General features: G+C 42.0%; 2 protein-coding genes across 2 annotated transcripts in view; one reads left to right on the top strand and one right to left on the bottom strand.

The window, feature by feature from the left end:
• LOC308252321 (olfactory receptor 7A10-like) overlaps window positions 1-1,730 on the bottom strand; it is a gene marked incomplete at its 3' end in the record, with an annotated part of 19,169 nt that extends 17,439 nt beyond the window's left edge. The window contains exon 1 of the mRNA XM_080676725.1: window positions 1,652-1,730. Within this exon, the coding sequence (XP_080532851.1) occupies window positions 1,652-1,682 (31 nt within the window). The 5' untranslated portion in view covers window positions 1,683-1,730. The remainder of the gene's footprint in view (window positions 1-1,651) is intronic.
• Window positions 1,731-17,143: 15,413 nt separating this feature from the next.
• LOC308252316 (olfactory receptor 7A10-like) lies at window positions 17,144-18,067 on the top strand (the record flags this gene model as incomplete). Its single annotated transcript, XM_080676722.1, has 1 exon — window positions 17,144-18,067. One exon carries the CDS (start codon window positions 17,144-17,146, stop codon window positions 18,065-18,067), a length of 924 nt encoding a protein of 307 aa, XP_080532848.1.
• Between the last annotated feature and the right edge of the window lie 247 nt (window positions 18,068-18,314).

Genomic DNA, 18,314 nt, shown 5'->3' with positions numbered 1-18,314 from the left:
GTCATTAAGTGCAGCTTTTCCATAGGAGTAGTGCAATTCAGGATGATTCTTTAGTTAAAAAAACAACATTTATTGGGTATGATATATGTCATTTGAGGAAAAATATTCTAAAAATACCCATGTTGTCTCATTAGGTAAATAGTATTTTCCAAATATTCTGATCCATGATGAAAATAAATTTAGGAAAGTAGAAAAACAACAAAGAGAAAAGCTGTTGAATATCTGAGAGAGCAGAGAACTTAATTGAGTTATATATGTTGAATAGAGAAGATGAGATTAAAGAAATAGAAATTCCAGGAAATAAATGAAAAGAGCAAGTTCTACTTCTATAGCCTGAAGATCATCATGATGTGTGACTCTAAGTCTTTGACCTCTGCCATCATGGGCACATCTTCAGTCTTAGGACAACTGGCCTGTTTGTAGTTTCATTCACAAAGAATGTCTTCAGAGCCTGTTTGATGTCTTTATTGGGGTTCAGCATGGCTGTGACCACAGAATACATGACCCAGGCTTTGGCACCTGAATGTGTATTGTGCGTAGCAGCAGAGTTAAGGTACATACCTAAATTCGTACAATAAAATAAGGAGACAATTGAGTGGTGAGACATACAAGCATTATACTTTCCCTGAGCTGATGAAATTCCATGTGTGCAGGACACTATTTTAGAATATGAGTAAAGGATCCTAGAGAAAGGACCACCACCAAGCAGGAAAGCTACAAAATACATCACCATGTTAGTTAAAATTGTGTCAGAACAGGCAAGTTTGATCATCTGATTGAGTTCACAGAAAAAGTGAGGTATTTCCACATCCATGCAGAAGGACTGTCATAATGCCATTAAGCATTGTAGGAAGGAGTCCAGGACATTCATGATCCAGCATATCAGAACCAGCAGTCCACAGAGCCGAGGGTTCATGATGACCATGCAGTACAGGTAGTGGCAGGTAGTCGTAAAATGGTCATAGGCCTTCACAATGAGGAAGAAAACATCCAACCCAGCAAAAAGTATGACAAAATACATCTGAGTAATGCAGGCTTCATAGGTGATGACTTTGCTCTGTGTCTGGTTGTTCCACAACATCTTTGGGATGGTGGTGGAGGTGAAACAGATGTTTAGCAAGGACAGGTTGGAGAGGAAGAAGTACATGGATGCTGGATCCTAGGAGCCGTAGTTAGCATAATAAATGCAGGAGGTCTATCAAAAGGTTGATGGACACCTTCAGCAGGGCTGAAGATCTGCATTTGATTGCCTGCTGCCAGACAGCTGAGGGTAGTTTCCTCCAACCTGATGGTCCTTTATTGTTTACCAGGCCTTACCTTTGATATGTATATCTGCTTTGCTAGAGGGAAAAATGTGTGAATAAAAAGTCACTAGAACTAAGTTTCTGTCTGGCCCTCCAAAATGCCTTCCAAATTTATATTTCTTGTCTAGTCTCTTTAATCCTTTAATGCACAGCCCCTTTTCCAGATTTCTTGAACCCTAGTAGATGCTGAGAATGACACTGGGACATTGGTGTGTGGAGGTGGTAGTCTGAGTTTATGGACAGGATGATGAGCAGGTTTCCCATCACAGTGATCAGGTACATGGGGATGAAAAGCCCAAATCTGAGGGGCTGTAGTTCTCATTTCTCTAAAAATCCCAGAAGAAATTCTGAAATGTGTGTAACATTCATGGGTTCCATGTGGTGCAGGTGACTACCAGGAAAGGTGAAAATCACATGACTAATTTTCACACAGAGTTGCATTCCTCACATATTTAAAATGTTATAATTCATAGGTTACAACCAAGAAATTAATTTTAGTATTGTATGTATGGCTATGGTCCCTTTTAGGAGATATCCAGTGCTACCCCTGATATGCAATATTTGTCCCAATCACCTATGTATCTGAGGGGTTCATGTATTCTACAGTTTTAATGAGAATTTCTTCATGTTTCGCAGGAATGTAAATTGAGTGCTGACCATGTTTAGGCACTGTCCAGGCTGTGAGAATAGGGTGCTGAAAAACAAAAGTCTCTACAATGCAATGAGGGAGAAAGAATGCAGAAGCAAATAATAAAATAATAAATTATTTCATATGGTGGCCTGTGGTATGAAGAAAAGGATAGAGAGTACCATTTTTCTAAATGAGAAAGTGGATAGAGAGTACCATTTTTCATGGGTATGTACGTAGATCTATAAGCAAGGTGACATTTGAATAGAGACCTCAAAAGTGAGCAAGAAAAATCTGAGATGTCCTAAATTAAATAAAACTGAGCCAATGACTGGAATCTTATCTAATAAAAGAGTAATATGCAAATTAACCATCACTCCACTAGACCCACAAGCCATGCCCACCAGCCAATCAGGAACGAGTATGCAAATTAACCCCAACCAAGATGGCTGCGGCCACAAAGAGAGCTGGTGGCTTGGGTTTCCCCGCAATGGAGGAAGCCAAGCTTTCTGCACACCCTGGCCAGCCTAGGCCTCCACTCAAGGCTACAAAGTTTCAATTATAGAAGATAAATAAATCCCAACAAAAATGGCTGCAGCCATGGAGCGAGCAGGAGGCTTGGCTCCACTCAAGGCTACAAAGTTTCAATTATAGAAGATAAATAAATCCCAGATACCAGGGCCTCCACTTGGGTCGCCTGGGGGCATGGCCAGCCTGCAAACCACCACAGGCCCCTCATCCAGGCTGCCCCACGCCCCAAGGGAACCCCCACCCTGATCTGGGACACCCTTCAGGGCAAACCAGCTGGCCCTCACCCATGCACCAGGCTTCTATCCTATCTAATAAAAGAGTAATATGCAAATTGACTCGCTCCAACACACAAGATGGCTGCCCCCATGTGGTCAAAGATGGCTGCCCCCATGTGGACACAAGATGGCCGGCACAAGATGGCCAGCATGGGAAGGCAGTTGGGAGGGACCAGGCCTGCAAGGGAGGGCAGTTGTGGGCGATCAGGCCAGCAGGGGAGGGCAGTTGGGAGGGACCAGGCCTGCAAGGGAGAGCAGTTGGGGGAGATCAAGCCTGCAGGGGAGGGCAGTTAGGGGTGACCAGGCTGGCAGAGGAGGGAAGTTGGGGGTGACTGGGTCTGCAGGGAAGGGCAGTTGGGGGGGATGCAGGCCTGCAGGGAGAGCAGTTGGGGGGGAACAGGCCTGCAGAGGAGGGCAGTTAGGGGCAAACAGGCTGTCAGGGGAGTAGTTAGGCATCAATCAGGCTGGCAGGGAAGTGGTTAGGGGGTCATCAGGTTGGCAGGCAGAAGTGGTTAGGGGCAATCAGGCAGCCAGGCAGGTGAGCAGTTGGGAGCCAGCAGTCCTGGATTGTGAGAGGGATGTCTGACTGCCCGTTTAGGCCCCATCCTACTGGGATGGGGCCTAAACGGGCAGTCGGACATCCCTCTAACTGTCCCAGATTGGAGAGGGTGCAGGCTGGACTGAGGGACACCTCTCTCCCATGCACGAATTTCATGCACCAGGCCTCTAGTAAAAGGATAGTAGTAATCAACCAGTTCAAAGCTATGGGCCCACTTACAAAACACTGCTCACATTACTCATTGTATGTTGGAACTTTTATTCAACTTCTGTAGCAACACTCAATGCCCCTTCAGCCTGCACGTGCATGAGCTTTCAGGACTATTGCCTGTCTGTCATGAATCAAAAGTAGTAAATATTTCTTTTTTGTTCTCCTATCCTAGAAGTGCCCCAGTTTATTTTCTCCTAGGACAGTGGACAGGTCTTTCTTTTCTGCCTCTCTCTGCTGCTGCTGGTTTAGACTTCATGCCCCAGGCCCTGGTCCTTTCCTGGCTGGCATTTGCATCAATAAACCCTATTTTCATTTTTAAAGAAAAGCTTTGGGCCCTCAAAATTTTTTCTTTAACAAAAGAGAGGAAGGGAGACACAAGATTATGTGGGAAAGTGTGTGCTGAGCAGAGGGACTGGCCAGTGCAAAGGCTCCAAGGATGTTTCTTGTTTCTAATATTCAAGTCAGAAAAAATGAAGCCAGTTTGCAAGGTGGGTGAGCATGAGAGAGAGTGAGGAGAAGTGGTGGCAGACACGTTGAGGACTGAGGTGGCCTCTCTGCTGCTGCTGACACCTCAGGCACAGGGACTTCCTCATTCTCGCTGCCTCTTACATTCTATTATTTTGATGCAAAGGTGTCCTGTGAATAGAAACAGATCCCCTCCTTAGTACCTTCTCTTTTTGTTTTTAAAATATATTTTTGTTGATTTTAGAGAGAAAGGGAGAGGGAGAGAGATATAGAAACATCAATGATGAGAGAGAATCATTGATCGTCTGCCTCTTGCATGCCCCCTACTGGGGGTGGAGCCCCCAGGCCGACCTTTTAACCACTGAGCCAAAGCAGCTAGGGCCTTAGTACCTTCTCTTGATTGAGTTCTGGCCCCATAGTGTTAGAGCCACCTTCAAATGTATGAATGCAAGAGCTCTGAGCACCTCACACATCCACAAACCACACACACACACACACACACACACACACACACACACACGCACACACACACAACCACCACCACCACCACATCATGGCCCAGTTATTCCCATGTCTCTCTCACCCCAGTCATACTGATTATGCCAGGAAAGGATTCAACACAAGTTGGCCAGATCTGTGATCTTCCACCTGTCAAATATAGAAATGTTTCTAGAAATTCCTCATAAAATGGACTTTTCTAAAAATTAAATCAGGAAATTCCTATAAAATGATAAGCTAAGGTCATGTGGCATAAAAATATCTAAATGTATCTCTTATAATGAATATATATTTTAATATGTTTTTATTTATTTTTTTTTTTAGAGAGAGAGAGAGAGACAGACATTCATGAGAGAGATACATTGATGGGCTGCCTTCTTCACACTCCCCACTGAGGATCCAGCCTTCAACACAGGCATGTGCCCTGATAGGGAATCAAACCAGCAATTTGTAGGTACATGGAAAGATGCTCAACCAATGGAGGCACACTGGCCAGAAAAATTAATAAATATTTTATGAGGGTTTAAGTAACAGCTTGTAACTGAAGATACTATCTAATAAAAAAGTAATATGCAAATTGACCATCACTCCAAGACACAAGATGGCCGCCCCCATGTGATCAAAGATGGCTGCCCCCATGTGGACACAAGATGGCTGCCACAAGATGGCCTGCAGGGGAGGGCAGTTGTGGTCAGTTAGGGGTGACCAGGCCAGCAAGGGAGGGCAGTTGGGGGGGACCCGGCCTGCAGGGGAGGGCAGTTGGGGGGGACCAGGCCGGAAGGGGAGGGCAGTTGTGGGTGATCAGGCAAGCAGGGAGGGCAGTTAGGGATGACTGGGCCAGCGAAGGAGGGCAGTTGGGGGAGACCAGGTCAGCAGGGGAGGGAAGTTGAGGGGGGGCCAGGCCTGCAGGGGAGAGTAGTTGGGGGGACAAGGCCTGCATGGGAGGGCAGTTGGGGGGGACCAGGCCTGCAGTGGGGGGGCCAGGCCAGCAGGGGAGGGCAGTTGGGGTGGACCAGGCCTGCAGGGGAGGGCAGTTGGGGGCAACCAGGCTGGCAGGGAAGGGCAGTTAGGGGAAATTGGGCCAGCTGGGGAGCAGTTAGGCATCAATCAGGCTGGCAGGGGAGTGGTTAGGGGGTGATCAGGCTGGCAGGCAGAAGCGGTTAGGGGCAATCAGGCAGAGGCAGGCATTTGGGAACCAGCAGTCCTGGATTGTGAGAGCGATGTCTGACCGCCCATCAGACATCCCTCAAGGGGTCCCAGATTGTAGAGGGTGCAGGCTGGGTTGAGGAACACGCCCCCCTGTGCACAAATTTCATGCACCGGGCCTCTAGTATAAGTATAAAATCCCTCATTATTTTGACAAATGTGTCAGGAACCCAAAGAGTGTGACACCCTGGATTGCATCTCAAGGGAGCCCAGTTCTGCCATATTGAAGATGAGAATACCAATTTTCCAGAGATATCAGGTCAGTGTCCCACCCCCAATCAGACTTCGAAGAAAAAGGGAAGTCAGGGATGGGACAGAATAGTAGGTCTTTCAACCTCTAGAAAGCAGGTGAGACCAAGATAAGGAGTCATAAAAACTAAGTACACTTGACTTATAATCTGGTCACCTGGGATCAGAGAATCATTAGGAACATTTTCCTTTCTGCTTATTCCAGAGGCCCAGAGGGAAATCATGTGCTTAGAAGTTGGAATAATACAAGGGAAATGTGCCTGATGAGCAGGTATGGAGAGAGCTGTAAATACCTCCCCTGTGCCGTCCTTAGCTTATACAATGCTGGGGGACAGGATACAGTTATTGCTTTTGATTCCTAAGCTGGCTCAGGAACTGATGCTTCACTCCTTCCTGCTGTCTCATGTGGGACAGAGCTTCAGTCTCCATCATCAACCATCCTGGGAGCAATTCAGACTTCCACACTGAGACCTTTCTCTCAGAGACCCATCCCGGTGAGTCTGAGAGGCCAGAAGGTACATCAGGAAAGGGTCAGGGAGGATAGAACCTGACAACTTTTACCTAAGTCACCTGGGAGCCCAAACAGCCTAGATCAGAGCTAAGAGCTCACTTTGTTGGCATTTTGGGTTTAAGGAATTAATTTGTAATTTAATGTAGGTAATACATTAAGAAAGATGTGTTTGTTTGAATCTGTATGATAAGGACCATAGTTAACAATGAGGTGATAAGAATGGGAGTCCAGTTGCATGACACTGTAGAATGAGTGAGATGCATAAAATGATTGTGGTAAAATGAAAATGTATCTGAAAAGATCTGTTTTGCATGAAGGAGGTAATAGAAAATTAGTTCAGAAGAACAGTGCAGTGGAGTGAGAGTGTTTGCATGAAATTTGAAAGATGGTGTGAATTTGAGCATGTTTTGGATATACTGAAAAGATCCTGACCAGTCAGGGAGTTGGTCCCTTGCAATAGCAATTTATGAGACATTCATTGCAGTATTTTCTCTCATGCTGGGTATTCATGTGAAAAAAGTATTTAATGAGTTTGAAGAAGAATACTAAATAGTTTTACTTTGAATTAATTATTTGTTATTGGCAGGGCTGCATATATTCTTGAATTTGTTACCCATTGACTTTCTCTGTTGGAACAATTGACAGGAATTCCTACCCTACACTCAGCCTTTCCCCCAGTGGTCTCTACGTGTAATGAGAAATTCTGGTATGCATTCAGGGAATATAAATTGAGGACTGACCAACTTCTAGGCAAAGGTATAGGGTGCTGAGAAAAATGTCACCATAGTTACATAGATGGAGAATTAAAGGTCACCCATTGTATCTTAACTCTTAATGCCACAGAGGCAGCACAGTGAGTTTACATTTATGCAATGAGGCCTTCATTGTACCAGCTGAGGGAGGAATGTCTCCGATCTAGTTAAAAATATTTTTCTACTTCATGTGTGTTTTTAACATAAAATGCCTTTACCCAAGGGAAGCTAATGAATGAAGAGGCTTAAACTTGGTTCCTCAGACAAATGTTATTGACTAAATGTCTATATTAGAATCCTATAGCTGCCGTAACATATTCCCACACTAGTTGTTTGAAACAAACAAACATATGCTCTTGCAGTCTGGATGTCAGAAGCTTGAAATGAGTCTCACTGACTAATATCCAGATGTGTGCAGGGCTGGGGTCCTTCTAGAAGCTGAGGGGAGGATCTGTTCCCTCTGATGCCTGTTAGTGTAGCTGGCCACCTGCATTCCTTGGCTCCTGCTCCTTCCTCCATCTTCCAGCCAGCTGTGTAGCATTTTCAAAGTCTCTCTGAGTCCAATTCTTTTGTCTCTCTCTTCAACATTAATGGAATCAGTGCGGTTACCTTAGTCCCAAGACGCTGATTAACATGCCTGTTCCATCTGCTACTCTAATCCTCCTCTTGCTATAAAAGATATCATATTCATGTGCTTAGAGGTGGGAATAACAAGAGGGAAATGTGCCTGAAGAGCAGGTACAGGGATTTATACTATCTCCTCATCTCCAGTTTCTCAGCGTGTGTAAACTTTGGCTGCGAGGAGCACGGTTAAGTGTATTTGTCATTATTCTTTGTTTGTTTGGAGGCCTAATTCTGGCTGGAGACTTATACTTCACACCTTCCTGCTGTCTCGCCTGTGAACAGAACTTTAGTCTCTATCATCAACCATTCAGGGAGGAATTCAGACATCCCCACAATGACCTGCCCCTAAGAGATCTTATGCAGGTGAGTCCAAAACGCAGCTGACCCTGCATGAGAGGGTCACAGAGAATGGAAGCCAAGAACAATCACCTATTGTCACCTGAGAGCCCATTCTACTTAGTCCAGAGGCAAGAGATTGCTGTGTTTGCTTGATGAATCAATGTATTTATTTCAATGGCTACATAGAGTTCATAGTGTGACTGCAACTCACACTTTTGATGGTCTTTTACACTCTTTATCATTAAACTAGAGGCCCAGTGCAAGGTATTCCTGCACTCGGTGGGGGGGAGGGTCCCCTCTGTCCAGCTTGCACCCTCTCACAGTCCTGGAGCCCTTGGGGGATGTCTGGTTGACGGCTTAGGCCCCGGGGGGAGTGGGCCTAAGCTGGCAGTCAGACATTTTTAGTGCTGCCGTGGAGGCGGGAGAGGCTCCCGCCACTGCTGCTCTGCTCCCCAGCTGTGAGCACAGCTTCTGGCTGAGCAGCACTCCCCCTGTGGGAGCACACTGACCACCAGGGGACAGCTCCTGCATTGAGCATCTGCCCACTGTTGGTCAGTGTGTGTCATAGCGACCAGTAGTTCTGCCATTCATTCAATTTGCATATTAGCCTTTTATTATATAGGATTGCTGTCATATCAATGCTATGAAATGTTTAAGTTATTAATTTCAAAATGTGGTTCTGATCAGGGGTGATTTTGTCCTCCATGAGACATCGAGTAATCTCCAGAGATTTGTGACTGTCACACTGGAGAGGGGTGGGTGGAGGCAGGGGTGCTAAATAAACAACCTTCAATTCACAGGACAGACCGCACCACAGAGAGCAGTCTGTCCCAGAATGTCAACAGTGCTGAGGCTGAGAAACTCTGGGTTAAATAACATCATTATTTGTACAATATCATGTAATTTGCAAATAATGACAGTTTTACTCCCTACTTTCCAATTTGGTTATCTTTTATGTTTCTTTCATGTCTGATCGCTGCAGCTAGGACTTCCAGTTCTATGTTGAATAAGAGTTGTAATAGCAGACATCCCTGTCTTCTTCCTGTTCTTAGAGAAAATGTTTTCAGTTTTTGCCCATTGAGTATGATGTTGGCTATAGTTTGTCATATATAGCCTTTAGTACATTGAGGTATGATCTCTTTATTCTCACTTTACGAGAAATTTTACCAAAAATGAGTTTTGGATTTTGTCAAATGCTTTTTCTGCATCTATTGATATGATCCTGTGAATTTTGTATTTCGATTTGTTTGTGAATATTGTACCAGCCTTGCATCCCTGGAATAAATCCAAAGTGGTCATGACGTATGATCTTTTTAATACATTATGAATCGGAATTGTTAACATTTTTGCTGAGTATTTTAGCATCTATGCTTATCAGGGATATTGGCCTGTAATTCTCTTTTTTTGCGATGTCTTCATCTGGTTTTGTTATTATTATAATGCTAGCTTCATAAAAAGAACTTGGGAGACTTCCTTCCTCTTAAAGTTTTTGTAATAGTTGAGGTCAATAGGTGTTACTTCTTTGAATGTTTGGTAAAACTCCCAGGTGAAGCCATCTGGCCCAGGGCTTTTGCTTTCTGAGAGTGTTTTTGTTGTTGTTTTTTATTAGTTTCAATTTAGTCAGTTGTTATTGGCCTATTCAGGTTTTCTGATTCTTCCTGATTCAGTTTTGGAAAATTGTATGTTTCTAGAAATTTGGCCATTTGACCACATTGTCCAGCCTATTGGCATGTAGTTGTTCATAGTATATTCTTACAATCCTTTTCTCTGTGGTGCCAGTTGTTACTTCACTGCTTCTGTTTCTGATTTTATTTATTTGGGTCCTTCTTCTTTGTTTCTTGATGAGTTGTGTTCAAGGTGCATCAATCTTTCTTATCTTCTCAAAGAACCAGCTGTTGGTTTCATTTATCTTATTTATTGTTTTTTAGTCTCTATGTCATTTATGTTTACTCTGATCTTTATTATTTCCTTCCTTCTATTTACTCTGAGCTTTTCTTCTTCTAATTTTTTAAGTTGTCGGGTTAGATAGCTTATTAGAAATTTTTCTTCTTTCTTGAGGTAGGCCTGTAAAGGTACAAACTTCCCTCAGGATTGCTCTTCCTTTGTCCCACAGATTCTGGGTTGCTGTGTGTTCTTTTTAATTTGTTTCCAGGAATTATTTTTTCTTTATCTCACTGGTAGTCTATTCATTGTTTAATGAAATGGTATTTAGCCTCCAGGTATTTGAAGGTTTTGGGGTGTTTTTATTGTAGTTGATCTCTAGTTTCATGCCATTGTGATCTGAGAAGAAGCTTGATATGATTGCAATCCTCTTAAACTTCTAGGAACCTATTTTGTGTTCTAACATGTGGTGTATCTTTGAGAATGACCCATATGCACTTGAGAAGAATGTATATTTTACAGCTTTTGGGTGGAATGTTCTATAAATGTGAATTAAATCCATCTGTTCTATTGTGTTATTTAAAGTCGCTGTTTTCTTGTTGATTTTTTTTCTAGAAGATCTATTCAGTGATGTCAGTGGAGTGTTAAAGCCTCATACTATGATTGTATTGCTGTCGATCTCTTCCTTTAAGTCCTTTCATAGTTTTTTTTCAATATTTGGTTTTCCCTATATTGGGTGCATATATGTTTACCAGGGTGATATCCTCTTGTTGTGTCAATCCCTTTAGTATTATATAGTGACCTCCATTGTCTCTTGTTATGGCCTTCATTTTGAAGTCTATTTTGTCAAATATGAATTTTGTTCCCCAGGCCTTATCTTCATATCTATTTGCATGGAAAATTTTTTTTCATGCCTTCATTCTCATCTCAGAATCATTTTTTTCTGAGCTGGGTCTCTTGTAGACAGTACATATTTGCATCATATTTTCTTATCCATTCAGCTACTCTATGTCTTTTGATTAGAGCATTTAATCCATTTACAGTTATGGTTATTATTTTTTAAATATATTTTTATTGATTTCAGAGAGGAAGGGAGACAGAAAGAGAGAGAGAGAAACATCAGTGATGAGAGAGAATCATTGATCAGCTGCCTCCTGCACATCCCCTACTGAGGATTGAGCCCACAACCCAGGCATGTGCCCTTGACTGGAATCAAACCTGGGACCCTTCAGTCCCCAGGCCAATGATCTATGCACTGAGCCAAACCAGCTATGGACATTTATGGTTATTATTGATAGGTACTTATTTATTGACATTTTAATTCTTTATGCCTTTGTTTCTCTATTTCCTCTCATCATTAGAGCAGTCCTTTTAACATTTCTTGCAATGCTTATTTAGTGGCTTATAAACGCTTTTAGTTTTTGTTGTTTTTTTTTTCTGAGAAGCTCTTTATTTCACCATCTATTTTGAATTATAGCCTTGCTGGATAGAGTAGTCTTGGTTTCAGAACCTTGCTTTTCATTACCTTGAATAAGTCATGCCATTCAATTCTTGCCACAGTGCTTCTGTTGAGAAATTAGTTGACAGTCTTATGGAAACTCCTTTGTAGGTAGTTAAATGTTTCTCTCTTGCTGCCTTTAAGATTATTACTCCGTCTTGAACCACTGCCATTTTAATTAATATGTGTCTTTGTGTAGGTCTCTTGAATTCATCTTGATTGGGACTCTGTGCTTCCTGAACTTGCATGACTTTTTCCTTTACCAGATGAGGGAAATTTTCTATCATTATTTCTTCAAACTTGTTTTCTATTCTTTTTTCACTTTCTTTTCCTTCTCTACCTCTTTGATGTGTATATTGTTACATATGAAGTTTTCCCAAAATTTCCTTAAACTATTCTCATTATTTTAAATTCTTTTTCCTTTTTGTTTTTCTGCTTCATCCAGGTTAATTTCTATTCTTTCCAGTTATTTTAGATATCACTTATGGTGTTCTTCATTTCTATTTTTTTAATCTTTATTTTTGATAGTATTATAGATGTCCTGCTTTTTTCTCCCCATTGTTCCACTCCATCCAGTTCTCACCCAGCCCCAGGCCTTCACCACCCCATTGTCTGTGTCCACAGGTAATGCATATATGCATGTAAGTTCTTTAGTTGATATCTTCCCACCCTCCCCACCTCGCCCTTTCCTTCTGAGATTCATCAGTCTGTTCCATTTTTCCATGCATCTGGTTCTATTTTATCCATCTGTTTATTTTCTTCATTAGATTCCTTGTTTGTTTATTTTGATTTCTAGATTAAGTTGTTGATAGATATGTAGTTATTGCCATTTTATAGTTCATAGTTTTTATCTAGTTTCTTCTTCTTCTTCTTCTTTTTCTTCTTCTTCTTCTTCTTCTTCTTCTTCTTCTTCTTCTTCTTCTTCTTCTTCCTCCTCCTCCTTCTCCTCCACCTTCTCCTCTTCTTATTCCTCCTCTTCTTAAAGAATACCCTTCAACATTTCATGTAATACTGGTTTGGTGGTGATGAACTCCTTTACCTTTTTCTTGTCTGAGAAGCTCTTTATCTGACCTTCACTTCCAAATGATAGTGTTTCTGGGTAGAGTAATCTTGGTTGTATGTTCTTGCTATTTATCACTTTGAATATGTCCTGCTACTCCCTTCTGGCTTGCAAAGTTTCTGGTAAAAAAAATCAGCTGACAGTTGTATGGGCACTCCCTTATGGGTAACTAACTGCTATTCTTTTGCTGCTTTTAATATTCCCTCTTTCTCTTTAACCCTTGACATTTTAATTATGAACTGTGTTGGTGTGGGCCTCTTTTGGTTCTTCTTGTTGGAACTCTCTGTGCTTTATGGACTTGTAGATGTATTTCTTTCACCAGGTAGTATTCTTCATTTCTAAGTGGTTCTTATTCATGGTTCCTATGTCCTTTTTCATGTTGATGTATTTCCCACTAAGTTCCTTGTAGTTCTTATTATGTTCCCTGTAGTTCTCACTAAGCTCTTTGAGCATCCTTATAACCATTACTTAGAACTCTATATCTGATAAATTGCTTGCCGCCATTTAATTTAGCTTTTTTTACTGGAGGTTCCTCTTTTTCTTTCCTTTGGGGATTGTATCTTTTCTCCCCAAGCTGTTTCTTTGTGTTTGTTTCTATGTATTAGAAATGCTTGATCCACAGTCTTCGTAGGGTGGTCTTTCAAAGGAAGTGTCCTATAGGGCCCAGTGGTGCAGCCTCCTTTATCTCTTGAGCTGGATGCTCTAAAAAATGTCCTATTTGTGTTCTTTTTTGTGTGTGTGGGGGGGTTGGCTCTTCTGTTGTAACTGGGTCTTGATTATTGTTGTACCATTTGTGGGTGGGATCCACCCTCAGGCTGGCTGAATGTGAGGCTCAATCCTGATCACATTGTGTGAGCTGTTTTACTGCTGCTGATCAAACAAAACAAGAAATAAAACAAAAACATACAAAGGAATCCAACAGCAATGAAAACAACCAGAAAAGAAAAAAGGAAGAGGAAAGAGACCAAGAATAATAAAAGAAGAAAAATAAAAGAATACAATAAGAAAAAATGCAGAAGAAAAAATAACATGAAAGGAAAAAAAGAAGTAAACAAGAAGAATAAAGAATAAGAAGAGCAGTGAAAAAGAGAAGAAAGAAAAAGTAAGAAAAGCAAAAAATAAGTGAAATAAAGAAAAAACAGGATACAAAAGGAAAGAGAAAAATAAGTGATGTGAATGAAAAAAGAGAAAAAAATAATAAAGCAACAAAGAGAAAATAATGAAATGAAAAAACAAAGTGGAGTTCATTTAGGCAGAGTTTAGTGTGCTCCTGGGATCTCCTTTTCCATCTTTTCTTGTGTTGCCTGAGGATGACTGTTTTGTATGTTGATTCTGGGCCTCCTGGTAGGGACGTTGGTGCTAGCCAACATCAGAAGCTGCCCACTTTTGGTTCTTAGCAACCTATTTGAAGCTTAAAGTGATCCCCCCTTTGTGGCTGCCACCACAGAGCTTGACTGTGCACAGGAAGGACAAGCTACTCTTCAAGGTCAGCTGTATAGTTGCATGGGCCGCAAGGGGGGTCAGCAAACATCCCAAGGCACTTTGAGATCTACCTTCTCCCGCCTATTAATGCCCACCTGCTATCAGATTTAGTCACTGAAAAAAAATTGTTTCTGAAAGGGCTGTTGGCAGAATCAGGAAGATGGGACCTCTGTATCTCCCATGAGGGGGAGGTGCCATTCAGACTTCAGGGAAGATGGTGGGTTTGTTCCCCTGTCCCAGAGCCACACAACTGAGACTCTCACAAAATACTCTCGAACATAATTCATTCCAGAAGACTATTGGAGAAGGGATTTATTTGAAAACCGAACCATTTTTCTCCATTAGAAATAATGTAAATTGAATTACTTTGTTTCAGACCCCCAAATGAGTCCCCTGTTTTAACCATATTATATACAATACATGTCTATAGAACTGTACAATCTATAAACAAACACTTCTTTTCTCAATGTATTGCGCCATCCTTTACTAGCCTTAAGTGAATCACTTTTATCACTCATTCCAGGGGTGCAGTATTCACTTTTTTACATATCATTGCCTCCAAAATGCTGTCACAAGCTCACTGCTTTTCTTTATCCAAGTCAACAACAGTTTTTCTACCTCTTCAATTGCCTATGATCTTTGTTTTCTGAGCACTTCTACACCCTTAGCAATATCAGCACATCTGATGGCCTCTTTAGGTTTTAAAATTGTGCTAATCATCCATTTCACCAACAACAAAAGCAAAACAAAACAAAAACAACAAAAAAACAACAACAAAAAAACTACATGAAAATATTCACAGCACAGTAAACTTGACTCTCATTCTCTCCTTTGTTTATGTCTTCCAAGACGCTTTGATCATGCACAAAATTTATTTGGCACTCAAGACATGGCTTCTCTGAACAACTTGGTCAAGAACTGAATTGTTCCAGAGTTGGGAGACATTTGAGAACCAAGGTTAGACTGTATTTCCCTAACCTTGCAGTGTGAATCCACTCATAGGCAGGCTAGTGGGGTCTGCTGGAAGTCAGTAATTTCTATCAGCTCTTCCATGAGGGGTGGGAGGGTGCCAGTCAGGTTCCCAGGAAAGTTTGGAGAATGGCCTCACTCCAAAGCCAGTCACTGAGGTTTCCAGAGTCTGACCAGACCTGTAGGTTGGGCCTCTGATGCTGAGAGGAGGGGCTTGCACCTCTCAGGAAAAATGGCTGCTACAGAATTGGGGAGGATGACTGAGCACAGGTATCCTGGAAGCTACTCTCTATGTCTCTCCCCAATGCTTCTAACCCCAGGCTGTTCTCAGGTGACTCCAGTCTGCACCACCCCCCACCCTCCACTGAAGCCAGGGTGAGTGGCAGTGAGTGAATGAAAATTCTGTGCTCTGCCCCTTTAAAAACAAAGTGGCTTCCTCTATGGAAAACAGTATGGAGTTTTCTCAAAAAATTAAAAATAGAACTCCCATTTGATCCAGTGATTCCACTTCTAAGAATATGTCCTAAGAAATTGGAAACACCAGTCAGAAAGAATATATGCACCACTATGTTCCTAGCAGCCAATTTGCAATAGCTAAGATTTGGAAACAATCCAAGTGCCTATCAGCACATTAGTGGATAAAAAAAGCCCTGGTACATTTACACAATGGAACACTACACAGCTGTAAAAAAGAAAGAACTCTTACCATTTGCAGCAGCATGAAGAGTGTTATGCTAAGAGAAATAACCCAGTCAGAGAAAGATAAATATCACATGATCTCATTCATATATGGAATATAATGAACCAAATAAAATGATGATCAAAAATAGACCCAGAATCATAGAAGCATGAACAGACTGTTGAACCTCAAAGGAAAGGTGGGGGAGAATGGGTGAGGGGGAAGAGATTAACCAAAGAATTTGTATGCATATATGCATAACCCAAGGGCACAGACAATAGGGTGGTGAAGACCAGGGGTGAGGGACAGGAGCGGGCTAGAAGAAGTCTGGGGGGGGGGGGGGAGACAAGGGAGCATGTGTAATACTTTCAACAATAAAAATTTTAAAAATAAAAATATATAAATAAATAAAAGCAAAGTGGCTTTATCGCCAGCAGGCTCCATCACCCCCTGCTGGTAGAAGCCCTGCTGCTTTTCACTGATGGATGCTATGTGGGCAGATGTTCCTGGCTCCGGCCCTGGATGCTGGGGAGCCCAGCCTGGTGTATAGGCCTCACTACTCTCAGGGGGAAAACCCCACAGCTGAGATATTCCTCCTCAACTTGGCCTGCCCTGTAGGAGTGGTGCCAGCCCCTCCCGAAACCACAACCTTCCTATCACTCTCAAGGTGGTTTCTGCCCGTCCTTCTTTAAAAGTCTCTTCAGTTGGTAATTCAGGGTGAATATTCCCTAGTTTAGTTTTATTGCCAGTTTGGTTCTAGGAGGAGCTACAAGAATAATCTGCCCACATGCTGCTATCTTCAAACTCTAGAGCCTTCGTTTTCTAAAACAACCATCTTCCTCAGGGCCTTTGTACTGGCTGTTCCTTCTCCCTGGGAAACACTTTCCCACCTAGTCTCTCGCTCAGTCTTCATTGAGGTGTGTGTTAAAGTGTCAGCCATTGGCAAGTCTTGTCTAAACTCTATAAAAAAGAACACTCTCTATCCACACTCTCTATTTAATGTGATTTACTTTTCTTTATAGCATCTTCACCATCGGATTTGTTATATTATTATTTTTATTTTATTATATTATTGCTCTATCATTAGTTTGTAGACTTTTGTTTTTAAGCATCCCGTACCCTGAACAGTGCCTAGAACATAGTCTATAGTCAATATATATTTCTCAAATGCATGAAAGATATCCTCAGTAAAACAGCAGCATACATTATGTTTGAAGAACAGGTGGATGTAAGAAAAGGAAGTTCTAATGAGAAATGCCAATAGAGAAACTTTAATGGAGACCAGATAACACAACAAAAATGCAAGATATTTTCCTGAATCTAAAATATAAATGTGACATTTATTCTCAATTACTAATGTTTGCTAACATGAAAATTAGTTATTAATTTATTTTATTTTATTTTTTGTAGTCAGCTCCGACACATGGAACCAGGCAATGGTACACAAATTTCAGAATTTCTTCTTCTGGGACTTTCACAGGCACTGGAACTACAGCCCCTCATATTTGGGCTTTTCCTCTCCATGTACCTGGTCACTGTGTTGGGAAACCTGCTCATCATCCTGGCTGTCAGCTCAGACTCCCACCTCCACACACCCATGTACTTCTTCCTCTACAATCTGTCCTTGGTAGACATCTGTTTCACTTCCACCACCGTCCCAAAGATGCTGTGGAACATCCAGACACAGAGTGCAGTCATCACCTATGAAGGCTGCATCACACAGATGTATTTTTATATCCTCTTTGCAGTGTTGGACAGCTTTATCCTGACCGTGATGGCCTATGACCGGTTTGTGGCCATCTGCCACCCCCTACACTACATGGTCATCATGAACCCTCAGTTCTGTGGACTGCTGGCTCTGCTGTCCTGGATCATGAGTGTCCTGAATTCCTTGCTAGAAAGCTTAATGGTGTTGGGTCTGCACTTCTGCTCAGACTTGGAAATACCCCACTTTTTCTGTGAACTCAATCATGTGCTCCAACTTGCCTGTTCTGACACCTTTCTTAACAACATTATAATGTATTTTTCAGCTGGGCTGCTAGGTGGTGGTCCCCTTGCTGGGATCCTTTACTCTTACTCTAAGATACTTTCCTCCATATGTGTAATCCCATCAGCTCAGGGGAAGTATAAAGCATTTTCTACCTGTGCTTCTCACCTCTCAGTTGTCTCCTTATTTTATGGTACAAGCCTTGGAGTTTACCTCAGCTCTGCTACTACCCAAAATGCACACTCAAGTGCAGCAGCCTCAGTGATGTACACCGTGGTCACACCCATGCTGAACCCCTTCATCTACAGTCTGAGGAACAAGGACATAAAGAGGGCCCTGCAAAGATTCCTTGGCAGGTAAGCTTTTCAAGGGCCAATTGTACTAGTCTGACGAATTGCTCAGGAATGCAGGTTCCAAGCCTCAGAGTCAGAAGTCTGACACAAATGAATCCAATTTTGGACCATAAGGAATTGGAAATATTAATTCATATTATGGGTTAACATGAATTACTTTAGTGTAATTTATTCTCTTATGACATATATCATTCCAAGTCATTTTCCTATTGTTTTCCTGAAAGAATTTTCATGAATTATACTACCCCAATGGA

Source organism: Plecotus auritus (genome assembly GCF_963455305.1).
Source record: "Plecotus auritus genome assembly, chromosome: 6".
Taxonomy (NCBI): domain Eukaryota; kingdom Metazoa; phylum Chordata; class Mammalia; order Chiroptera; family Vespertilionidae; genus Plecotus; species Plecotus auritus.
The sequence above is the reverse complement of the archived record's forward strand: the minus strand, read 5'-3'. Positions and strand labels throughout refer to the sequence as shown.